This window comes from Budorcas taxicolor, chromosome 5 (assembly GCF_023091745.1).
Source record: "Budorcas taxicolor isolate Tak-1 chromosome 5, Takin1.1, whole genome shotgun sequence".
Classification (NCBI taxonomy): domain Eukaryota; kingdom Metazoa; phylum Chordata; class Mammalia; order Artiodactyla; family Bovidae; genus Budorcas; species Budorcas taxicolor.
The window spans coordinates 150,071,440-150,086,776 of NC_068914.1; the positions used below are offsets into that span (position 1 = coordinate 150,071,440).

A 15,337-nucleotide genomic window follows, 5' to 3' on the forward strand; every position below is an offset into this window, starting at 1 on the left:
TCTGTGACTGGGCTCCAGTCTGGCGTGTTTGGAAGGGGCCTGTCCTGATGGAGGGCTCTGGGGTAGAGGTTCCGAGAGCTGTCCTTGGAAATATCATTACTGGTTTCTATCAGACCAAGATTTGGGGGTCAGTTCTGGAAGGACGGGGGGCAGGGCTGAGTACAGGATTGGGAGGCGGTCACAAAACTCAGCAAAGGGCAGGGGTCTGGGAGGAGTGGCTGTGGGTGCGTTCCTTTCACCTCACGGAGGAGGGGGACAGGACAAGATGCAGATCAGAGCCAGAGGGCGAACATCCCCGGGGGGTCGGACAGGCCTGAGTCCCGGGAGTCAGACGGGGTCAGGAGGAAGGGTGTGGCCACAAGGTCAGGGTCAGGACCTTCTGGCTCGGGGAGGGCTTTGCGGAGGCCTTGCCCGAGCCCAGACTAGACGGCGCTCAGCTGCACACAGAGTTGTGGTCAGGGCAGCAAACCCAGGCAGGACCAGCAGAGACCAAGGCACGCCCGGTGTGCGCTCGAGGGTTGGACTCGGAGGGTCAGGCTGGGCTGAGTAGAGTGAACGGGACGGATGTAGGCATCAGAGCCGTGGCTGTGACTCCAGCACAGGCGTGAAGGCTCAGGGCCCCTTAGGGAGGAGGTGGCCTGCCCAGGGGGTGCCGTGCCTGGCCTGCCCGGAGGGCACTGTAGGCTGGGGGCTGAGTGGTGGTTGGAGAGAGACCATCCTGTGCCCAGTTTCCCCTCTGCCTCTTGTCGCCGCCCTCTCCTGATGACCGGTGTCCCCCTAACCCTGGCCCCCCACCATGAGCTCAGCCAGCCCATCCGCCCACTGCCCCCCCTATGCTGTCAGCCATCGAGGGGACGCAGTGGGGTCAGCACCAAGCTCTGCAGCCGGGATCCCTGGGTTCAATTCCGGACTCATGCTAGCAGTGTGACCTCTGCCAAACTGTAGCCCCTCCGTGCCACAGAGCCGTGTGACGCTGGGGCCACAGAGCCGTGTGACAAACAGGGTCGCGCAGGGAGTACCTGCTGTGTGTGCTTGGGGAGCATCTGGGTGGGTCAGGCACTGATTCTGCCCAGGGAGGGCTAATTTGGGGCTGGGGGGGGCGTTGTGGTATAGGGGATCCTGCCCACCACTCCCATATAGAAAACCTGCCTTTCCCCTGCTCCTGAGAAGGCGGCACCCATGAAGTTATCACCCACTAAGCCGCGGGCCGGGAATTCTGGGGGCCCCTTGGGGATGGTGGGCTTGGGGTCTATTATGTCCTGACTCATGTTGAAATACGACTTCTGCAAATGACTCACAGGGGTTCTGAGAATTTTTTACTGCCTTTTGTTAATTCCAAAGTAACAGCAAACCAAATTTAAAGGGGACACACTGTAGCTTAAGAACCTTCTTCATGCTTCCCAGAATCAAGTACTACACACAGACCTTCAGGGCCAGCCCTTTCCCAAGGACCCATCTGGGGACCCCAGAGTGTCCCCCAGACAGCAACATCTCTGCACTCCAGGTCCCACGGTGCCCTCAGCTGTGTCCATGTAGACATCCCTCATCCTGCCTTGAATCGTGGTCCGCAACCTCCTGCTGTGAAGGTGCCTTCGCAGGCAGGTGCAGGGTAAAAGCCCTCACGTGCTTCTGTCTGTGTTGCTTCAGGCTTCTCAGGGCCCAGACAACCTTCCTCGGGCTCGTTTTTGCCGTGTCTCCCATAGTACTTAGAGGCACGCTCAAATCAAGTCCCAGCATCAGCCTCAGAGCCTGAAGGTAAATGTGTGAGTCAGAGCTTCTCAGCAGCGTTGGCACCGATGACATTTAGGCCAGATCATCTTTGCCATGGGACCTGCCCCGTGACCGTGTCCCCGGGGCGTCTACCCACTCGAAGCCAACAGCGCTGCTTCCCGGAGTTGTGACAACAAAAAATGCCTCCAGACATCGCCAGTTGTCCCAGGGAGGGCAGAATCATGCCAGGTGGAGAAGCTTTGGCATAAATTAAACTAAAGCAACAATTTCACGCCATCCGCAGATCAGAAAAGGATTAAGCTGCTGCCCCCACGTGTGGGCTGCCTGCTGTGGCCAGTTCCCCATCTCACAGGCACACTCAGTGAGAAGTGTGCTTGCAGTCTCCTTCTGGAGCTGTTTTCCAAGCATGGCGACCCAGCTCTGGACCAGGCCCTGAGGAAGAGCCAGAGGAGCCTAAGAGAGGGGCCCACTCCCCCAGGGGCTCACGGCCACCTGGGGAGAGTGCAGTCGCGCTGACGCAGCCTCCAGGTAGCGGCAGGTGAGGTCGCGCCCCTCGCCCAGTAGAGGCCACTCACTCACCTGGGGACTCCTGCGTGAGGACCAGGAGGTGGGCAGGGGAAGCCGCAGCGGAAGACCAGGGCCTGGTCAAGGGGAGAAGCAAAACAGGCGCCATCAGGAGACGAGGCAGGTGAAGCGCTGAGGCGCTGGGGCTGGGACCCAGGGGGGGATCTTGGGGGGCTGTGATGAGCTGCACATGGAAGGCCAGGGAGGCCTGGGAACAGGGCAAAGAAAGGCTGGGAGGCTGGGCCTGGATTCAGGGACCGTCTACACAGACTTCTATGCCGTGGGAGTGCTAAGATGATGTGGCTGGACCTGGGGAGTCAGGGCAGGCTTGGTGGAGTGTGAGGCAGGGTGCAAAGATGAGGCACTCATGGCCCCTGATGGCAGAGCCCCTCCGCCCCAGCCTGGCCCCCCATGCCCAGGCCGCAGCCAGCCCCGCTCTAGAAGCCAGGCTGCCAGGCTCCCTGTGTGTGAGGATCTCCGTGCAGGAGGGTCCCAGTGAGCATGACCCTTCCCCACCCCCAGCGACTGTCACCCTGATCTGTGACTCAGGGCCTCCCCCGCGCAGGTGAGTGACACGCCTGCAGTGGCACCCCGCCCCCTGATCACCCCGCCGCTGGCACCCGCTGTCCATCCCCCAAAGCCCCGGCCTGGCCCTCTCTCCCCTTGCGGAGGCATCCTCACATCCAGGGCACCGGGTGGAGGGAGCCTGGAAGCCTCTCGGGAACACTCCCCTCCCTCCTGACAGCTCTCGCAGGTCGCAGGTGGGGTAGCACAATTGACATCCGCTTGATGCCTCAGGGCGGTTTTGAGTGACTGGCAGGCACTCATTTAGCCTGCCATCGCGTCAGGATGTGGCTGGGTCCCCTCCCTTCCCATCAGCCCTCCACCCCAGCCTGGCTTCGGGAGCAACTGTGGCAGTGATGTCCGGGGGGCAGCATGGTCCACCCTCCCACATGACCTGTGGCTGGGGGAGCGCTGGGCCTCCCAGTACGGAGGGCCCCGGTGTGCACTCAGGAAGCCTGGGAGCGGTCATTGCGAGTAGGGGCCAGGTGGCAGGAGGGTGGTGTCAGTGCCAGGCAGGCAGGGCAACAGGGGCTCTCACCTGCTAGAGGAGGGTGGAAGGGGCGGCAGGCTAGTGCCGTCATCCCAATCGCTGGTTCAGCCACACAGGCCTGGCTGCCTGGGTTTAGGGGGGTGGGGAGGCTGCTTCCAGCCCCCTACTCACTGCGCCACATCATTGCTTCACACAAGGCAGCAGGGCCCCCCATGTGGAGCCAGGCGGTGGCTGGGCCTGGGTATCAGCCAGTGTCCCATCACTGCTGCTTGGGTTTCCAGGCCCTGTATCCAGGCCCCGTATCCCAGAGGTTCCTCCAGCAGCAAGGGCACATCCACAGACCTCTGAGCAGCCTCCAGCCTCAGCTTATCTGGACACTGTTCCACTTATGGCAGGACCCCTTCATCCAGACTCCTCCCCGTGGCAGGAAAGGTCCACGGGACCCTTGTGGAACCTGCCGCTCCCATCCCCACCTCTCATCCGGGCATCCAGGAGCCTGGAGAGCCCCGTGCTTCCATCCAGAACCCGCACGGACGTGAAGGTCCTGTGGACCCGGCCTTGATTCACATCCTTGCCAAGGGATAACCGGGGCTCCTAGCCCTGCTGGGGGATGGACAGAGCTCGGACATGCAGGCTTTCCCAGAACAGTGCTGACCCTGGGTGTGGGTGCAGAAGGGGGACCAGGGACCCCCGCTGTGCTCTTGCCTCGGGCCCCACCCCACCCATACTTGAGGCCCTGCTGGCAGCTCTGATGCTGGGAGGGCGGGACCCAGAAAGACGGCTGTGGGGAAGGGGGTGATTTACTCAGCCTGAAAGGAAGCCTGACTCTCAGTGGAAAGTTATTCCTCTGTGCCAGCTGCCCCAGGGGCTGGGAGGTGGTCGAGCTAGCCCTGCAGCCCCGTGGACCAGCATCACCCCGGAACTGGCCCCACACGGGCCAGGCCCTGCGTGGTCTCCTTCCCACTTGTACCCCTTCCTGCCCTCCTCCCGTCCCCTGCCTGATGAACCCTGGTTCCCACGTTCACCCCCAGGCCAAGCCTTCCCTGGAGTCCAGTGACCCAGTGGCCGATGGGGGGGTGGTTCCCCCCGGAGAAGGAGACAGCACTAGTTAGGGCTGGGGGAGGGGCCCCTTCCTCCCCCTCCTCCTCTCTCCCCCGTCCCTGCTCCCATCCTCCCTCAGCCCCTCCCTGTCCCTCCCGGCCACATGGGTCTGGCAGGCATTCCCGACCCCTTGGCTCCTGCAAGAACACCGCAGGACAGGCAGTGACACCAGGCAGGGGTGGGAGAGGGGTGCAGACCTGTCCTCCTGCAGTCACCGCGAGTGCACAGCCTGGAACCCAGCCCGGCAGGGCCCTGCAGGGCTGGAAGAAGACAGGGCAATGCCTTTCCCAGGATCTCCACTTTGCTGTTTCCCAGCCTCAGCTGTTGCTGCCCAGCCGGCCTCTATATACTCAATCTCCTCTCTCCACTCCCTGAACTCCAGCCCCACCTCCCCCGAGCGCTGTACACCCTCCAAGCTTCCCCAGGTTCTCCCCTCCACCTAGAACATGCATCCCTTCTCCTTCACCTTACATCTCATTCTCAGAGATACTACTCAGGTGTCACCTCCTCCAGGAAGCCCACTCTGACTATTCCCCCCAACCTGGGGCCTTCCATAGTTTCTAGAGCTTGCCCCATAGTAGCGTTTATAACACAACGTCGTGATCACATACTTATCTCTCCCCTCCACCAATAATTGAGGGCAATAACTGCCTTACTCTACCATTCCTGGCACATGGTAGGTATCTAACAAACACTGGCTGTGTGGATGGATTAACGAACTGATAGCAGATCAGTGCATGAAGGGTTGAGAGGGGAACTCCAGGCTGGCAGCCAGGAGAGGTGGGTGTGTCCAGAAGATGCTGTGAGGGACGGGGGTCCCCATTGTCCTGGGGAAGTGTTTGCCAGGGGCCCTGAGGGGCCAGCTGGCCGCCCAGGCCTGACCCTCCCCCTGTGACTGCCTTCTCTCCTTGCTGCTAGTATTTCTGCCTGTTGCTGGCGATCTTCCTCGTTGAGCTGGTGGCGGGGGTCCTGGCCCATGTGTACTACCAGAGGGTGAGTGGAACGCCCTCCTTGTCTTTACTTTACCCTTAACCTCCCCCGGGGGGACCACAGTGGAAGGGGCGCACAGAGGCAGGGAGGCAGCGACACACGGTGGTCCCAGGCCTCCCCTGCCTGCTCTGGACAAGGAAGAGGTGGTCAGAGCCCTCCCACTGGGCGCTCTGTGGCTCAGGGGTGATACTCAGCTCATACAGACAGATGACCACATTGTCCCTTCACACCAGCGCCCATGTCACTGACAGATATCCTCAGATAACTATGTAAATATTTTGAACGCACATGTGCGTGCTCAGTCGTGTCTGACTCTTCGCAATCCAATGGACTGTAGCCTGCCAGGCTCCTCTGTCCATGAAATTTTTCAGGCAAGAATACTGGAATGGGTTGCCATTCTGCAGGGAATCTTCCCAACCTGGGGACTGAGCCTGAGTCTCTTGCATTGCAGGCAGATTCTTTGCCACTGAGCCACCAGGAAAGCCCTGTTTTGAATATTACCTTGTAATCAAAATGAAAATCAACACATACAGACAGCCCTCCATATTCACGGGTTCCAGATTCACAGACTGAACCAAGCTTGGATCAAAACTATTCAGAAAAGAATTCCAGAAAACTCCCTAAAGCAGAACTTGAATTTGCCATGCGCAAGTGTTTATGTAGCATTTACATTGAATTTACAGCTGTTTCTACAGTGTTTACATGGCATTAGGTATTATCAGTAATCTAGAGATGACTCAAGTGTACAGGAGGGTGCACATAAGTGATATGCAAACACTGCACCATCTTATATAAGGGACTTGAGCATCCACGGAAGACCCATGCTGGCCCCGGAACCAATCCCTGGGTACCAAAGGATTATCTAAAGTCACCTAGTACCCAGCCTCCCCTTTGCCATCCCACCAGCCTGGAACTGTGGTCCCCCACCTGTCTCCCATTCCCATCCATCACACTCCGCCCTGACATGGGGTAATAGCCTTTGCAACACCATCTTCACAGATCCTGCCTTCTGTGCAGCCTCCTTCCCATGGTCCCCTGGTCCTGGGCAGTCAGAGAGGGCTTCCTGGAGGAGGTGACACCTGAGTGGCATCTCTAAGGATGAGATGCCAGATGAAGGAGGCATGGCCTTAGAGGGGCCTGGGGACAGTCGGTGGGTGTTTCTGCTGACGTACCTTCTCCCTCCATGCTCCTCAGCTGAGCGACGAGCTGAAGCAGCACTTGACCCGCACCCTGGCCGAGAACTACATGCAGCCCGGTGCCGTGGAAATCACAGCATCTGTGGACCGTCTACAGCAGGATGTAAGCATTGCACTGGGGCCTGAAGGCCATGCAGACACGGTTCCCAACCGTCTCTGTCCCTGCCCATCTGTGTGACCCTGGGCAAGTTACTTGCCTTCTCTGAGCCTAACTTGCCACGTCTCTGAGATGAAGCCTCACGAGGTATGGGAGCGTTAACCACAGTCCCCTAGGTAGAAGGCCCTCCCGCATGACAGTGCTTCCTGGATCCTGGTTCGTTCATTCCTCCCTTTCCTCTGCATTCCCCTCTGGTACCTGGTGGGCAGCAAGCTGGCCATGCCAGGATCCAGGCTCTTCCCATCAGCGGGCCTCCTGCTTCCTCCCTGGGGAACTGACGGCTGCGTTCTGGGAGAGTGAACTGGAACAGGCAGAGTGTTTCAGAAAAGCAGCTGTAATAATTTCCCAGTTATCATCAGGCAGAACTCAGGGGATGGAGGGTCTCTCCTTGCCAAGCTGGGACTCGCAATCGCCCAGCGAGGCCCGCAGTCCTGCAGAGGTAGGGAGGGGCATGTGGACCTCAGTCCAACACGGTTGCCACTGGCCACACATGGCTCTTTGCATCCAAATGTAAGACCTCGGCCTTATGCAGCACGCACACCAGCCCTTCTGGTCAGCACTGACCTGCCTGCCCATCCAGCGGCCTCTGGGACACCTCTGTGTCCTGCAGGCCTGGAGGCGCTGAAGCTTCGAGGTCTGGATGGGGGACACCTGAGCCTCTGGCAAGGCTTGGGTCCCTATCCTGGGGGTCCTGTCTCCCTGGATGACCAGGAACCCATGCCCTGGTGGTTTGGTGCTGCCCTGGGCCTGCCACACAGGGAGACACAGCCCTCCTCCCTCGAGGACCTGCCAGCACCCACCCCCCACCCATCTTCTCTCAGATCCCCCCTGCCCCCAGGACACCCAGGACAATCTCCTTAAAGGACATGGGTGCCCCGAAGAGGTGGCCATCAGGTTCCTGCAGCCAGCTCCCCACTTGCCTGGAGAGAAGGCCCCCCCAGAGCCAGCTCCCTGCTCAAAACAGGGGAAGCGAAAAGTCTCCAGCAAATATGGATGAGATTAGGGTCTGAACACTGTCCTGTGGTCCTGTAACTGAGGGGTTGGAGAGGCCAGGCTCCCTCCTCACCTCCAGCCTCTGCCTCTGCCCCCCAGTTCAAATGCTGCGGGAGCAACAGCTCAGCCGACTGGCTGCAGAGCAGCTATATCCTGTCTCCAGAGGCCGAGGGCCGCCGGGTGCCGGACAGCTGCTGCAAGACAGTGGTGGCACGCTGCGGCCAGCGGGCACACCCCTCCAACATCTACAAGGTGGAGGTGAGTGCCCTGTCCCGCGGGGCCCAGAAAGGCCAGGCAGGTGGGCGGGGTGGTGGAGATCACACTTACTCTCTGACCACAAGACGGCCGTGGGCCTTCAAAGGTCCCCACAAAGTCTGGGGGCTGCAGCTGCTCCAGGGAAATCTGGGGACATCATAGTGTGCCCCTGGGTCATCTGAGAAGCCCATGGGCACTTGAGAGGCTAGACCTGGCCCTTTAAGTGTCTGGCCTCCCTCAGCGGGGAGCCTACTTCCGGGCCAACGTGTGTGTGTGTGTGTGTGTGTGTGTGTGTGTGTGTGTGTGACCTGCCTACCTGCCTTCCAGGGAGGCTGCATCAGCAAGCTGGAGCAGTTCCTGGCTGACCACCTGCTGCTCATGGGGGCCGTGGGCATCGGGGTGGCCTGCCTGCAGGTGAGTTGGAGTGAGGATTCTAGGGGGGGCGGTGTCTGGAGCCCCGAACCCGTCTCTCGCTGGCTGAGATCTCAGCTCCTGGCCCTCTGCCCACCCCTGCCTAGCCTGCCCTCTCCACTCCCATCTCTCCCCTCTGCAGCCAAGGTCACTCTCTTCCCCCAGAAAACATGAAGGAAAAGGCCCTGGGGGCCACTTTGAACTTGTCAGGAACAAAGACCTGGGAGGAGTGGGAGCGTGGGTGCAGGTATGTGCAGGCACGCTGTGTGTGCACGCCAGCCTGCTGTGGTGTGCGTGGGGTCCGTGGGCGTGTCTGCATGTACCCAGGAGTACGTGGTCGGGGCTGGATGCATGTATGTGTTTAGGCGTGCTGTGCATGTGTGTATATGTTCGTGCATGGACAGGCACTCGTTCCTCTGTGCGTGTGATGTGTGTGTGTGTACCCCTGGGGGGGTGTGCACCCCTGTGTACACCCGGCTCTGTGCTCCAAGGATGAGTGATGCTTTTGCCCCATTTCATCACTCGCACCCCTCTCCCAGCCACCACCCAGGGTCCTGTCGAAGGTGGAGGGAGTGGACTCAGGAGGGGCAGATGCAGTGAGTAAGGGTTCTGCAGGCCCACCTCGCCCAGCAGAGCTAGAGTAGCTGATTCACCACAAAGTGTCACCCCCGAATCCCCTTCCCGGGAGGTCAGAGCAGAGGCCGGCATCACAGGACCCGTCCCATCCAGCCCCTGCTCCTGTGCGACGTGAGAGGCCACTTCCCCGCCCCTCAGGGCCTTTGCAGCGAGCAGCTCATTCCCAGCCGCGAGAGGTGTCAGTGGGAAAGGGGGTACCTGGCTCACGGAAGGCCTCCCTGAGTGCTGTCCTCCAACCCTGCCATGGCCAGAATCTATCCAGGCCAGCAGATCAGAGGGCTGATGGCCCAAGGGTCTCACTCCCTGAGCTGGCACCAGGCCCCTGGCTCCTGATCCTTTGTTTTCCCAGGCTCTGTTCCTGATGCAGGGTCCGTAGAAAGAGTTGGGGTGGTGGCGGTCTTTAGATTGGGAGCCTCCCCGGGTAGGGTTCCTTCTGATCACCGTCTCCATCTGTGCACCCAGGGGACCTGGCTGTAGCCCAGGGTGAGTGGGAGACGGCCTGCCCTCTGGTGGGGACCAGCCAACCTAGGGCTGGCTGTTCCGTCTCTGAGCCTCAGTTCCTCATTTGTAAACTGGGCTGGTCACACCAGATCAGTGACCAGTGTGCACATCGATCACTCGGCTCATCGCAAACGGACAGCAGCTGCTCAGGAGATGGTACCCACCACGTTATCGTTTTCACACGTGCACGGCATCTCTCAAGAGAGCCTGTGGTTTCCTGGCCAGACCAGCCCATCCCCTTCATCCCCACTCAAGTGCAGGCGCAGCGGGTCTCGGGGGCACTCACACGGCCCCTTCGTACCTACCCAGGCAGGCCTCCTGCCCGATGCACTGACCCCCGGGAGCTGCCAGCCTGACTGGGGAGGGGGTGCCCCGCTGCTGTGCCTCCCTCACCCCAGCTTTCCAGACACCTCCTGCCCACTTCAAGTGTTGGGGGCCCGCTCTGCAGACACTGACCGGATCTGGGCTTCACTCTCCATCCATTTCCTCCTGACCTCTGCCCTCAAAAGCCTGAAGCTGAAGACAAGGGCAGTGAGGCCAAGGGCATGGAATGAGATGACAAGCCTGAGGTCAGGCAAGTCCAGCCATAGGAGTAATTCCAAGGAGGTTGGGCCACCAGGCAGTGCCCACAGCTCCACACTGACTCCATCATGGGCAGCTCACCCGTCACAGTGCCCTGCAGAAATGTGCTCCTGTCCCCGAGAGAGCGTCATTGGGCCACCACCACGGACCCATTTTCTCTGTCCATTCCATCCATTCTGCAGCAGCAACCAAGCCTCGGGCTCCATCGCCCCCTGCCGTCCAGTGCTGGAACTACCAGCCGGGCCCCCAGGCTGTCATTCTCCACCCGGCACCCAGAAATCTTCCCCGCTCACACTGACCTGGCACTTTGGAGATCCCCAGGCCCAGGAGATACAGGCCAAGATGTCCTGTCCCCCTGCCTCCAGGAACAGGGTGGGAGGGTGATGCCTGAGAGTCGGAGGCCCCCGTTGTAGACAAAGGTTCCTCTTCGATGTGATCTGGGGGGCCACCCTCCCTCCAGAGCCTCAGTTCCCTCACTTGTAGCGTGGAGGAGTGGGACATCTGCAAGCCTTTCTAAGCAGCAGTGTTCTCTCATCGTGGGTTCCCCAGTGGCACCTAGTGGTAAAGAACCTGCCTGCCAATGCAGGAGACGTAAGAGAGGGGGTTCAGTCCCTGGATTGGGGAGATCCCCCGGAGGAGGAAATGACAATCCACTCCAGTACTAGTGTCAGACTTTATGTTTTTGGGCTCCAAAATCACTGCAGATGGTGACTGCAGCCATGAAATTAAAAGACGCTTGCTCCTTGGAAGGAAAGTTATGACCAACCTAGACAGCATATTCAAAAGCAGAGACATTACTTGGCCAACTAAGGTCCATCTAGTCAAGGCTGTGGTTTTTCCATTGGTCATGTATGGATGTGAGAGTTGGACTGTGAAGAAGGCTGAGCGCCGAAGAATTGATGCTTTTGAACTGTGGTGTTGGAGATGACTCTTGAGAGTCCCTTGGACTGCAAGGAGATCCAACCAGTCCATTCTGAAGGAGATCAGCCCTGGGATTTCTTTGGAAGGAATGATGCTAAAGCTGAAACTCCAGTACTTTGGCCACCTGATGCGAAGAGTTGACTCATTGGAAAAGACTCTGATGCTGGGAGGGATTGGGGGCAGGAGGAGAAGGGGACGACAGAGGATGAGATGGCTGGATAGCATCACTGACTCGATGGACGCGAGTCTGAGTGAACTCCGGGAGATGGCGATGGACAGGGAGGCCTGGGGTGCTGCAATTCATGGGGTCACGAAGAGTCAGACACGACTGAGCAACTGAACTGAACTGAAGTGATCCTCATCTGGAGAATCCCCGTGGACAGAGGAGCCTGGCGGGCTACAGCGCATAGGGTTGCAAGGGCACGACTGAAACGACTTAGCACGCAGCACGCACATTCTCTCATCGGTGGGAATCTCCCCCAGAAGCCCAGTTTATTCAACGTGAGGCCAGAGCTGACCTGGCGGGAGGAGGCAGGAGTCAGGAGACTGCGGTGACAGCTGTCCTGAACAGCCTCACATGGTTTTCCAGGAAGGAGTGCGCCTCGGTGCGTTGGAGGCGCTGCAGCTCCTGGATGTCTCATGGATTCTGTGAAGACCAAGCAGGAAACGACGATGACAGAGCAAACCTGCTTTCAGCCTCCCAGACTCGCGGACCAGGCACTGGTCTGCCTGCAGAGATGCTGGCAGGCTAAATGGCCAGGATGCACGAAGGGACAGGCCTCCGGGAGCCTCCAGGCTGTGATCCTCAGCCAGGGCTGCACGTTGGGGTCACCCGGTGAGCTTTGAAAGGTCCAAGGCCAGGCTGCACCCCAGCACAATGAGAACACCATCTGCAGCCGGCACCCTGGCCACAGTGCCAAGGTCAAGCGCCTGGGCCTCACAAAGGCTGGGCCCAGCAGCCTGTCCTGCCCCGCCCTTGCCTCCTCCTGCTCCTGCAGTGCCCTGTCCTATGTGTTCTCCACTCACAGCTGTTGGTACAGATCCCTCTGTGTCCTCTGTCAGGAAGTGGGCGCTGGGGCTCTTTCAGAGACAGGTAGTTAGCACCCATGCCTTGTCTGCATGTACCGGGGTGGTGTGTATATGTGTGTGTGTGCACGCTTGTGTGTGTGTGTGTGTACACTCATTGATGTCCATCTCACTGTGCCTTCCCCGGGGCACCCTGGGGCCACACTTTGTGTACAGAGCGCTAGCTAGGCGCTCCGTCCTCCGGGTCCTCCCCAGTGTGAGGCGTGCACCTTAGAAGATGCAGCCATGAGCCTGTGCTGGGCTGGCTGCTCCCATCTGGCCTTCCCTTCAACAAGGGTCAGAAAGGTCCAGATGACCCTGCAGGACGAGTCATCAAGCCCTGATGGGGGGATAGGGCAGAGAGCGTGCCTGACACCTGGGTGGAATGGCTGGGACAGCCACCCGCTTAGAGTGAAAGATGAGATGAGCTCTAAGCCACCTTTCAGCCCAAGATTGAGTCCCCCAGGTGGATTAGCACTGCTCTTAGCACCAAGTCTGACAGCTGAAAGCTGTGTTCCCAGGGGGTGAACCTCCCGCGTGGGGACAGAGTTGGGAGGAGGAAGGGGACGCCGAAGGGCTCACCCCCTGTGCCCTCCTTGAGCCTCTCAGAGAGAAACTAGTGTCTGCCAGTCCTGGGGCATCCTCATCAGCCTGTCGTCAGGTGTGTCCAGAGGTATCTCAGCAAGATCAGGTCAGCTGGAGGGTCTGGGAAAGACGGGGCTCTGCTTCCCATCTTTGGGAACCCCTCTGGACCCCTCTCCACGGCACAGTCATGGGCTGCCCCCCACCACCACCCCTTCCTGTGGGCGGGGAGCCAGGAGCCAGCGGCGTCATCTCTATCAGGGTCACCGTCACAGCCCTGGGCCTCCTTGGCCTTCACATCCTGCCCTCCTCGTCCTCAGTGCATCCTTGGCTGGGAGGGAGGGCAGAGGAGGCAAACGAAAAGCGAGGCGGGGAACAGCAATCATCTTCCTCTGCATTCAGAGGTCGGCAAGTGAGACGTGGACCTAGGTGGCCGCCCAGCACTGCCCAGCCTCGGCCAGCTAGTTGGTAGGACAGAGTGGCCAGTGGGCAGGGCAGGCTCCCGGGGCCCAGGGCTCATCCTGAACCGGCTTACAGGATGAGTTGCTGACTGTCCTGGGCCGTCCACTCGGATCCTCGGTTTCCTTTCCTGCACATCAGCTAGAGAATTAACTCTACACCCTGGTCTTTGCTCCAGAATCTGAAAGCAGCAAGACGTAGACAGACCTTCCTGGAGAAAGGCTGCTTTGGCAGCGATGAGGGGTGACGATGTCATTACCCGGGGTCTAATTGAATCAGGCTGTCTCCGGAGAAGAACTGGGACCACAGAGCTGCAATGTGGATGGGAGGCTTGTTCAGAGGTGCAGGCCCTCACCCAGGCCGCAGGACTGGAATCCACAGCATCCCCGGGCAACCCGTGCACATTCAAATGGGAGAAATACTGCTCTTGGCTAGTGGTTCTCAAAGTAGTCCCCGCCTCCAGCCCCTGCCCACATCACCTGGGAGCTTATTGGAAATGCAGGCTCGCAGGCCTGCACCCAAGGCCCCCTGGGTCTGAATCTGCCTTTGATTGAGTCCACAGGGGGTTCCTGGGGGTGGGAAGTCTGGCTCTGGCCGGCAGGCTGGCAGACTCCTGACTCCTGTGTGTCCCTGCACTCTCTCCCTACAGATTTGTGGCCTGATACTCACCTGCGGCTTGCACCGGAGGCTCCAACTGCATTTTTACTAACAGCCAACCGTGTCCTGCTCCGACTGCCCCTCACAATTTCAGGGGCCCAAGGCCCACAGGCCAGGCCTGCAGGGTCAGCACCAGCTGGCCTGGAAGCTCCCAGCAACTCCCCCTCCTCTGTGCCCAGCCCCTCCAGACGCACCCAGTAACTGCGACCACGGCCTCTGCAGCCCCTACCTGGCCGGGGACCCTCAGTCCCCGCCCTCCACTTCTGTGTGCTCACCACCGGAATCCTGGGGCAAGAGGGCACAGCCCGAGCCTCACCAGGCCTAGGCTCCCATGGACCCTGGGGGGCTGTGATGAAATCTGCTTTCCTCCCCGCTCCTGAACCCTGAACGGGGGCTGGCCACTTTGCCCCCACTGGGATGCCCGCATACGAGCCTGTGATCCCCGCTACGGGCGCTGAGCACCCCTCTCCCACCCCTGCTGGATGTGCTCTCTGAGAAATGCATCGAATAGGCAGTTAGAGTTGGCTCTGCTCCCAGAAGACTGCGGCCTTTGCCCTCCCCCCTTCCCCTCCCCTCCCACCCGCACCATCTCACCTGGAGAGAAGTGTCCCATGGCCTGATTCCTTCCTGCAGGTCAGGGTTGGGTAGTGGCAGGGTGGAGGGCAGGGGGTGAAGCCACCAGGATGGGGAGCAGGTGCCTGCCCCAGGCCCTCCCCAGGAGGGTCCCCTGGGAGCCCATGACCCCAAGCCCCAATCTCCAGCCATGTGCCCCTCGGGGGTCTCCTTTCTGGACTGACACTCAAAGAAAGCCAGGTTTTTAAAACTATCGTCTGCCCTTCATGTTGGTGGGAGTAAAATCCTTCCTGATTAAACCAAACCCCAGACCCTGCGAAGCTGGAGCCACCGAGAAGGTGCAGCTCTTGAGCTGAGGGGTGCTCTGCCTCGAACCTCCTTTTCCTGAGCTGGTGCTCCTGGACCACCCAGCCCCCAGCGCTTGGCCTGCAGAGACCCCGCTCTGCTTCCCAGAGTGGACACGGTCCCTTCATTAGGTTTTCTCTTGCATCTCTTGGAGCACAGAACTTTCAGAAAGGACTTTCCAAAATGTGGACAGAGTACAGAAAGGAAATCCTAGGAAACACTGAGCACAGATGCTGACAGTTTTCCAGAGAACATGAATCAGCTCATAAGATCCGCCAGAGGGTCCCACGTGGGCAGAGACCCCCATGCCGGTCCCCGGGTCCCAGGTCCTGGATCCTGCACTTCCTACTCCCCACCCTCAGGATGCCGAGGTCAAGTCCAGAAAGGGCACACCTGGCCTCCGCTGTCTCTTGCTGACCTGGGCCCATCCCAGGTGAAGGTGTTCTCTTTCCCATTCATGGACCAGTGCTGTCCCCGTCACAGCCTCCACTGTACTAAAACTGCACACCCCCAGAGAGGGGCAACCCACGCACACAGAGGGCAGACCAGCCTCCTGCAACCGGT

General features: G+C 59.8%; 1 protein-coding gene across 1 annotated transcript in view; it reads left to right on the forward strand.

Annotated features, from left to right (window-relative positions):
• The window catches only part of TSPAN11 (tetraspanin 11), a 32,982-nt gene extending 18,797 nt beyond the window's left edge, over positions 1-14,185 (forward strand). Inside the window, exons 3-8 of the mRNA XM_052641056.1 lie at positions 5,369-5,443; positions 6,635-6,739; positions 7,886-8,044; positions 8,369-8,455; positions 8,595-8,699; positions 13,848-14,185. Coding sequence (XP_052497016.1) covers positions 5,369-5,443; positions 6,635-6,739; positions 7,886-8,044; positions 8,369-8,455; positions 8,595-8,699; positions 13,848-13,907 — 591 coding nt within the window. The 3' untranslated portion in view covers positions 13,908-14,185. The remainder of the gene's footprint in view (positions 1-5,368; positions 5,444-6,634; positions 6,740-7,885; positions 8,045-8,368; positions 8,456-8,594; positions 8,700-13,847) is intronic.
• Positions 14,186-15,337: the final 1,152 nt, after the last annotated feature.